This window comes from Halyomorpha halys, unplaced genomic scaffold (genome assembly GCF_000696795.3).
Source record: "Halyomorpha halys isolate HHAL.00 unplaced genomic scaffold, Hhal_1.1 Scaffold426.1, whole genome shotgun sequence".
Taxonomy (NCBI): Eukaryota; Metazoa; Arthropoda; class Insecta; order Hemiptera; family Pentatomidae; genus Halyomorpha; species Halyomorpha halys.
Window position 1 is genome coordinate 41208 of NW_027108013.1, and position 8899 is coordinate 50106.

Sequence of the window (8899 nt, forward strand, 5' to 3'; positions counted from 1 at the left end):
CATTAAAATATCAGAGGAAAAGGCAAAATTTTACCTTAACCTTACTAGAAATGAACTGAGGACGATAACAGGACTCCTCACGGGCCACTGCCCCTTAAAATATCATCTTAAGAAGATGAGGCTGGTGGAGGATTCCACCTGCCGTCTATGTATGGAAGATGAAAAGGCACAGCACATTCTGTGTGAATGTGAAGCCCTTGCATTTAGAAGATTACAGTATCTGGGCAAGGACAGAATGGAATCTGAAGACATTTCTAGAATAAACCCAAAAGAATTATTGAACTTCATAAGAAGCATAGGATTCATATGGGATATCTAGTAGAAAGAGGGGTAACCCACAAAAGATCCAATTGTGTCGAAGTGAGGAAGGGATTCCCGACCCTCAGTGTAATAATAATAGTAATATTAATAGTTCTCATTAAATTAATCAAAAATTGGGGTGAAATAACTGCCTTTTTTTCACCCTGGATTTTGTACTATTCATAAAGCAATTGCATTTTTGCAATTTCGAATCATATTAATTTAATTACTTTTTGCCGGACTCTGAAATTAATGGTCAGGCAGAGCCCATTTCGGTCTCAAATCAAAACATACTACATAGAATTTAAAAATGGATCAGACAACCTATTCCATCAGGAGCATGCAGTTGAGATTATTGAGTAACAATTGAAATAAGTGAAAAAAGTACGCTTAAAATCCTAAATATCATTGTAGTTTACTTATAAAAGAAAATTGTATATGTAATAAATTAAAATTTTGATCATTTAATAATGTAGAGAATCAAAACTTAATTGATTTGTAAGAGGATTATAAAAAAATAAAAGATACAAAAGTAAACTTAATGTATTTTTATATATACATTAACATGTAACGATATGTACAACCATGCAAATATTTACAAAACTATTTTTTAGATTTCTTAGTTTTAAATTTTTCCTTATTCGCTTCCATTTTACCAAGTGCTCTATAAACACTTTTCTTCAATTCTTTATGCTTTTTCATCTTTTTCAGCTTCTCCATTCTCTTTTGTTTCCTGAACTGCATCATTCTCTGGTGAAGCTCTCGCTTTTTCTTTGATAGTTTATCTTCGTAATTCACTTTAAGTTTCTTCATAAGTGAGGCCACCTATTGATAAAAAAAAAATTGACTAGTTACAAATTTTAAGTACTATTTGGTTTCATGAATTTTTGAATAACATGAAATATATTAAGAAAAAAAATTAAAACAATGAATTAATTAGAAAAAAAGTCATAATACATAATAAAGATATGCTAGTATAGGTATCGGTAGGGAGAATTAGTCTGGAAAGTCAGACTTTGGTCTTTTTTCTAAAAAATAAACAGAATGGGAGCATCAAAAATTATTTCTTGTGACTACCCTGAAATGAAAACAAGGTGGCCCAGATGGGATTGAACTCAAACTGCTCTAAACTGTGGATCCTCCAGCACCCTATCCCAGCACGTATATAAAATCAACTAATGACAGTAGAAATAAATTAATATGTCATCATGAACCTAAATTTAACTTCAAAACCTGTCAAAATATAAAAAAACCCTAGAGCGCACATCATGTAACTTTCAATTTTATTCAGTGTGGAAATACTTCCCCCTTACTATATATTCCATACATCAACAAGTGAAAGATAATTTATATCAGATAGTTTTACGAAAAGTTCTTCATTTTAATGTCTTTATTACATACATATTTTTCTGAAGATTCAAGACTCTTCCAATCTTCAGGGTGAAAAATCAGAGCCCAGCCAATGTGATAGTGGAAATAAAATTATTAAAGCAGAGTATATTTTAAAATTTAATTTAAGACGAAGTATAAAACAATGGATAAAAATTAAATCAAAACGATCGCTATCCTTACCCTAACTATATATTGTAATATCCTATTTTTTGATAAATAGTTATTTTTTAAATATAAATAGTTCAGTTAAGTCTTTTCCATGTACTTCCACCGGAGAACAAACTGATCGACTTTATCATAGACAGAAACTAACCAACTTCATCATTCAGAAGTTTTGGCAAAAAAAAAAAAAAAAAAAATTTCAAATATTGAAGATGGCACATCTTTTCAAAGTCTGGTGAATTGCTGCTATATTGAGCAGGTAGGTTAAACATTTTCAACTTTTGTTGTTTCTCTACTAGGACTATAGTACAAATTAATCCAGGAGAAAATAGAAGAGGTGAATAATTATCAATGAGGTATCTGCGAAAAATAGAAAGAAAGACAAGGAGAGATAGGATATGGAACACCACCATATGGGCTAATCTCGACATCTGACCAGTTGAGATCATTCAGGAGGAGCACAAACTAAGATGGTTTGGACATCTTAGGATAGATCCAGATAGAAGCGCCAGGAAGACTTAGGAGAGCCACATGGAAGGGAAAAGTCCCAGAGGAAGACCTCGCATCTCCTGGAAAGACAGTGTAACGAGGCATTCAGGAAGCGTGGAATGGATTGGAGTAGGAGAAGAGAGTTGGTTCAAGAGAGACACACTTGGGCCAGACTCTATAAGCAGGATCCTCATACCACACAACGGTAGAAGAGGGAATGACTATGATCATGATGATAATCATTGCAACTAAACCAAAACCGTTGTGCTACAATCAATATTTGCATCGACTATTGAGGACTGGTAATCATCACCCTTTGTCAACTGTCAGTGCTAGCATATTTATAAGAAGACATGAAGAATCAACAGTAACCAAATAAGATAATATAATTGGTTAGTTTGTTCAATGTAGGAATAAACAGATTTGTAGAATTAGCCCTTCTTACTGATCTTTATGGAGCAGAGAGCCGGATCCTGAATGAAAGGTTACAAACCCGTTTTACTGCAAAAGAGATGAAGTTTCTAAGAAGAATTATGAGGAAAACGCAGAGAGACTGTGTCTGAAATGATAGAATCAGGGAGGAGCTAAACATAAACCGAGTGCTGGAAACCCTGGAGAGGAGGCAGCTGAGGTGGAATGGGCATGTCTGCCGGATGGGCCACCACAGAGGTCCAATCAAAACACTGGAGGTGAGGTCAGTGAGGGGGGGGGGGAGAAGACTAAGAGGGCGACCCAGAACCTCATATGCCAGCCATATGGAAAGGATTGGAAGGAGAAAAGGGAAGACTGGAAGAAATGAGGAACCTTGCCAGGGATAGGAACCCATGGAACTGATGATTGGAAGCACTCCAATACTGAAAGGCATTTGGGTGGAAGAAAAAGAAGTAAAAGTAGCCATTGATTCATTTAAATGTAATTGTGTCCTGATTGTCTAAAAAACCCACCCTGTGATAGAGTCAATAATGTTAAATAATTTACAATAAAATTCTCATATCTAATTAATATTTAATTTATTCATTTAAACCTTTTCATCATCAAAGCTATATTTTAGACCTGAGAATAATAAACAGTTAAATCACTTCTTATTATTGTAATAAATTTTAAATATTACAATATTCCATTCAAAGTAAAAGTAAAAAAAAAAACTGTTATGCAAATAGGCAAAATATGAAAAAGATATTTATTTATTGATTTTTAAGAAACTTTGATATTATATTTAAGTATCTTTAAATAATTTTATAATGAAAAATTATCATTACCTTAGATTCATACGTATCTCGAATAACAACCTTCTTGAGTTGTTTCGTAAATGGGCCAGGATTTTTGATAGTAGGTAGTTTGTGCTTTGTCTTCAACTTGTAAGGAAGATCCCTTTCAACAGCTCTCGGTATAACAAGAGGTCGGGAAGGTTTCAGCTCTCTTTTGATTTCCTAAAAATAAAAACAAAAAATTAAATTATAAAGGATTGAACTGATGTGATAGTAAATAATTCAGATAAAAAACTTATACTGACGGTATACATGCTGTCCTCTTGGGCTTCGTTTCTTATACCCTTCTCCCGCTTCAGCTGTCCAAGTGTTTTCATACCTCGCCATTTATTCTTCTCGTTTATTGGCAAGAGGAGAGTGGTAATGGTCGTGTAGAACTGTGGTACATCAATCTTATACCATGTTCGGCAAAATACAATATCTGTAAACAGGAAAACATTACATTAACTACGCAGACATTATCTAGACCATTGGTTTCCAACTTATGTTTTTTGGCAGTGGAACCCATTTGGTACTAGTAGGGAAATATTGAAACCATTATGGTAGAATTAGGAAAATGATAGAATGACTACATCATTTGATACAGAGTGATCGATCTTTTCAGCGAAAGCTAAAAAAGGCTATATTACCTACACAAAAACACCTATGCAAAATTAGAAGAAAATCTGAGATGGCAAAGTTCAAAAATGGGCTGAGTTAATAAGGAATGACCCATTCCTAAATTATTTTACGGAACTTCTAGAAGAGGCCCAAGGAAACTGAACTATGCATTTCAATAGTTTCTTTAGAAGTCATCTAAAAACTATATTCACCTTTTCCACACTGAATTATTGGAATTTGGGCTAAACATTATACAAATTGGTGATTGTCATAACTCAATTTATTAAATAAATTATTAATTTCCACAACCTTCAGATTCAATAATTATTTGGTTTAAAAAACATAAGATTTGAAAAGGTGGCCCCCCCCTATATATAATATAAGCATATGCTAAACAGTAATTAGCAACATTAACACCGCTAGTCTCTAGCCTGCTGTAGTGTAAAGCTAATGAGAGAAGAGTGCTATTATTTCTTCCGTTGGATTCAAAGAAATTATCTTTGTTCTTCTTTGAATTCACATTAGAATGCAAGAGTAACTCAGGGAAGTGGCTCCCTAACTAGGGACAAGTGCCGGGTAATTGATAAAGAAGAGAAGATGCCGTCTTCATCCACATAAACGTCCACCTAAGTAAGTTTTTCATTTCTAATTTACTGTAACCAGATCTTCATGCTCATCAATAATTACCATCTTAGATTTATTTTTTATTAATATATTTGTTTGAGAGTGGTTTAGTTTATTTAAAAACAATTTTGATCCTTTTTCTCAACTTTATTCTTTTTAAACTTCCAATGTTTCGACCACTTAGGTCATTTTCAAAGGAACCCGAAAAAAAAACAGAATTGGTTCAACATGTTGTTCAGAATAAACATAAATTTGATTTTGATAATGTCCAAATCATTCATAAAGAGAATAATAATTTTAGAAGAAAGATATTAGAATCGATTTATATCTCAGAAAATATAAATTATACTGTCAACTTCAAATCAGATTCCAAAGGACTGAACCACCACTATTCAGAAATTTTAAGCAGAATAAATATGTAATAATTGTATACAAAAAAGATGGAAAATAATAAAAAAAAATGTTCAAATCCTAAAATAGTATAAGTATATGAATGGAATAAAAATGCAATAATAAAAGTATGAATAGAGAAATAAATGTATTAAAAAATAAACTAAAGGAAAGGGGGGGATAAATTTATATGTGAATGAAATACACATAAAATAGGAATAAACTAATTATAGAATTTAAATATATTAAAAAATGTTTATGTTGTAAGCAGGAAAATTAGTAATAAATGTTAATTAAATTATATTGAAAATGTAAATTAATATTTTAAGAAAAAATTATGTTATATGATAAGGTGATAACAGAGTCGTAACCTGTTGAAGGTAGGTTCTGTTTGGAGTTTGCAAATGAAAATAATAGAAAGAAAAGTGGTTAGTGAAAGTTTTAAATTTGGGAAAGAATTGTATAGAAGAATTTGTAAGTAGGAATCTATTTAAAAAAAAAAAAAATTTATAATGTTATTGTGATATTATTTTAATGATTAATTATTTAAAGATGGGACAAAGGCAATTCGCCGATATCCTAGAAAATGACCTAAGTGGTCGAAACGTTGGAAGTTTAAAAAGATTAAAGTTGAGAAAAAGGATCAAAATTGTTTTTAAATTAATTACCATCTTGTTTTTTTTTCTGGAGCGCACTTGGGAAGTGTGCTAATGATTTTAAGTAACCATTTTTCTTTTAAACCATATTTCCTTAAAATATTAATAAATCTTCAGATTTTAATCATAAAGACTTTTAAATTCTCATTTAAAAGGTTTAATCAAACTTGTCGAAGAAGAAAAAATACATTTCCAGGCCACTATCGAGACAAAAGGAGTTCACATTAAAAACACAAAAGGGTCTGCTCTAGGCACAAAACGTTTTCTTATAACTTCATTTTTCATTTCTCAAGTTGTTATAAACAGGCACCTAATAACACTAGTTCTTATTTATAGAATTTTAACAACATAAAGATTCTAGCCACCATTCAGGAATGTTGGTGACACACAACTAACTAAATAATTCTTTGGCACTACAGACCGATGTGGTCCTTGAACTACTCTATCTTCATAACCCTATCTTATGCCATCATTTTCCATTTGTAAGCATCGAAGAGGTCTCAGGCATCGCAGATAACAACATATTCCCTTATAAATCCTGATCTGCCTCTTCTATTTATATTGTAGAGCCTGCTGCTGTACAAAACTCTTGGAATATCAGCAAATAACTTTCATAATGCCATTTACAGATTTTAGGTTATGAATTTCCCCACCTTCATTATAACCTAACTTTAGCTATCTCCTCCTAGTATTGAATAGATCCTGCCCCTATCCTAAGATTTATACAATCACAACATTTATAAAATTTTAGTCCAAGGAGTTCTTGGAAATTTCATAGAATTAAAAAAAAAAAAAAAAAATTGGAGAAAAATTAAAACATCTCTCACCTGACATAAGGATTTTATCTTCAAAAGTTGCCCTGAAAGCTCCTTCCGGCTTCTGAATCGGCTTTTTAATCTGACCTCTAATACCAGAAACAGTTTTTATCTTTGCACCTTCGAACTTCGCAACTTCCAAAGCCGAAGTAAACATGCCACTAATAAATGCAGTCTTCTTGAATACTTTGATCGGTTCACCGATCAGCTTAAGCTTCTTGGTAACAACTGTAGACTGATTTGTATCCACCACAGATCCCGTCGCTGTAATCCTGAATCCTGGATCCACCTTTTAGAATGAACATAAATAAATAAATATTAAAAAATTTAATCTGTACCACTACAACCCATGAAGGGTCATGGGTGCAGTACTTTGTAAAGAAGCACTGTTACTAGATCAACAGTTGTGCAAGGAGGTGATTTGGTCAGAATCACGCTCGACCACCAGATTTTTACTTAATTAAGGGTATAGGCTGATGTGACCCCAGAGGGCTCTTAAAATCAAAGGGCTGACTTACAGCTACAGTGAAACACAAAATAACTATCTGCCACAGCCGGATTCGAGCCCAGGTCCTTGGAGTTAGTAGTACATTGCCTTACTGTTGAGCTACCCACTCCCACCAAATAACTAATAGGTAAAAAAAAAAAAAAAAAATTGTAGCTCACATCACATAACTTCCATTTTGAACATTTTAAAACAGCTATTCCTTTACTATTGAAGAGGACAATACTTCTTACTATATATTTCATAGATTGATAAGAGGAATGTTGTGGGTTCGATTCCCACATGGAGCAGTTAACATTCATTTTTCAGCAGTCCCAAGGAATGAATCTTGACACTCCCACCTTGGTTAGTACACGGCAGCAACTCAGGTAGCCACCAGAGGTTGGAAAAAGGACCACTAAGCCCACTTGCCGGACTTGTTCCCCCCCACCAAATACCAATAGATTGATAAGTGAGAGTAAAATCTGATTATTGTCATAACAACTATGGAGAAACAATAATAAATTGACTGCTTTCTCCAAAAAGTCAAAAATATTCATAGCTGTCTCATATTTTGTAAAATATCACCAAAATATGATAGCAGTCAGTAGAATGAATTTGAAGTAAATCAAATTACCTTCCAATTCAGAATATAAGGGAAAGTTTAAATCTCTTCAAAATGGAAATAAAATAAAACTAATTGAAGTTACTTCATATTCTTTCTATATGACTGTTGTTCTAATTGAAAGAATATTTATCGTATTTAACAAAATAAGAGACAACTATAAACTACTTTAACTTTTTGAGGAAATAGTTAATTGTTTAAAGCTTTATCTTAGAAATTAATCAGAGTTGAGCAGTAATCAATACACAAGTAATTTAATTAAACAGAAAATAATTATTTGCCACAGCTGGATTCGAATTCAGGTCCTTGAAGTTAGTAGCACGGGACTTACCACTGAGCTACCCATTCCCAAAATAAATATATAAATAAAAAACATAAATTTTTGAAATCTATTAATGTCTTAGTAAGAAAAAATTAAGAAATAAAAATACAACGGTTCTCCAATAACTAGAGTAGATATAGGAAGCCTCAAACCTTCCTACATCTACTCTAGTCATTGGTTAAACTACATTGTTTCGTTATAAATTTAAATTTTATTTTATAATCAGAAAATTGATATTATAACATATCATATAATGTGCTGCTTCAAAAAAAAAGAAAATAAATTATAAAAGCTGGAGACGGGTATAGTATTCCCAAATGTCTAAGAATACAAACTATATGGATTGAGAACCTTTTTGTTTTTATTTCTTAATTTTAATTAAGGGAATAATAAGGTTTACAAATTTATATAAGGTATAGGTTAGATGACGGAACAAATTAAAACATATATTTGTGTTTCTCAGACCCATGGGAAATTTTTAGTATGCATTTTATAAGATGTATATAAAATAAAAATTGTAGGAAGATATGTTACTACTTATTGACTGGGTGACGGCGAATAAGTAGTAAAAGAAAACTATTTATTGTTAACCAACATTTCACCCCACTTTGCAGGGATTTGTCAAGGCTAAATGAAAAACAAGATACAAACATTGTAAAAATTGACAAAACATATAAATATATTGTAATATGCTCTTTTTGAGTAAATAATATATTTTGATGTATAAATGGTTTTTAATATGTTTTATTTTATGTATCATTTTAATATTCAT

General features: G+C 31.9%; 1 protein-coding gene across 1 annotated transcript in view; it reads right to left on the reverse strand.

Annotated features, from left to right (window-relative positions):
• Window positions 1-825: 825 nt before the first annotated feature.
• LOC106682590 (ribosome biogenesis protein BMS1 homolog) overlaps window positions 826-8899 on the reverse strand; it is a 48330-nt gene continuing 40256 nt past the window's right edge. The window contains exons 17-20 of the mRNA XM_014423530.3: window positions 6709-6985; window positions 3857-4032; window positions 3603-3773; window positions 826-1125 (exon numbers count right to left, since the gene is read on the reverse strand). Coding sequence (XP_014279016.1) covers window positions 904-1125; window positions 3603-3773; window positions 3857-4032; window positions 6709-6985 — 846 coding nt within the window. The 3' untranslated portion in view covers window positions 826-903. The remainder of the gene's footprint in view (window positions 1126-3602; window positions 3774-3856; window positions 4033-6708; window positions 6986-8899) is intronic.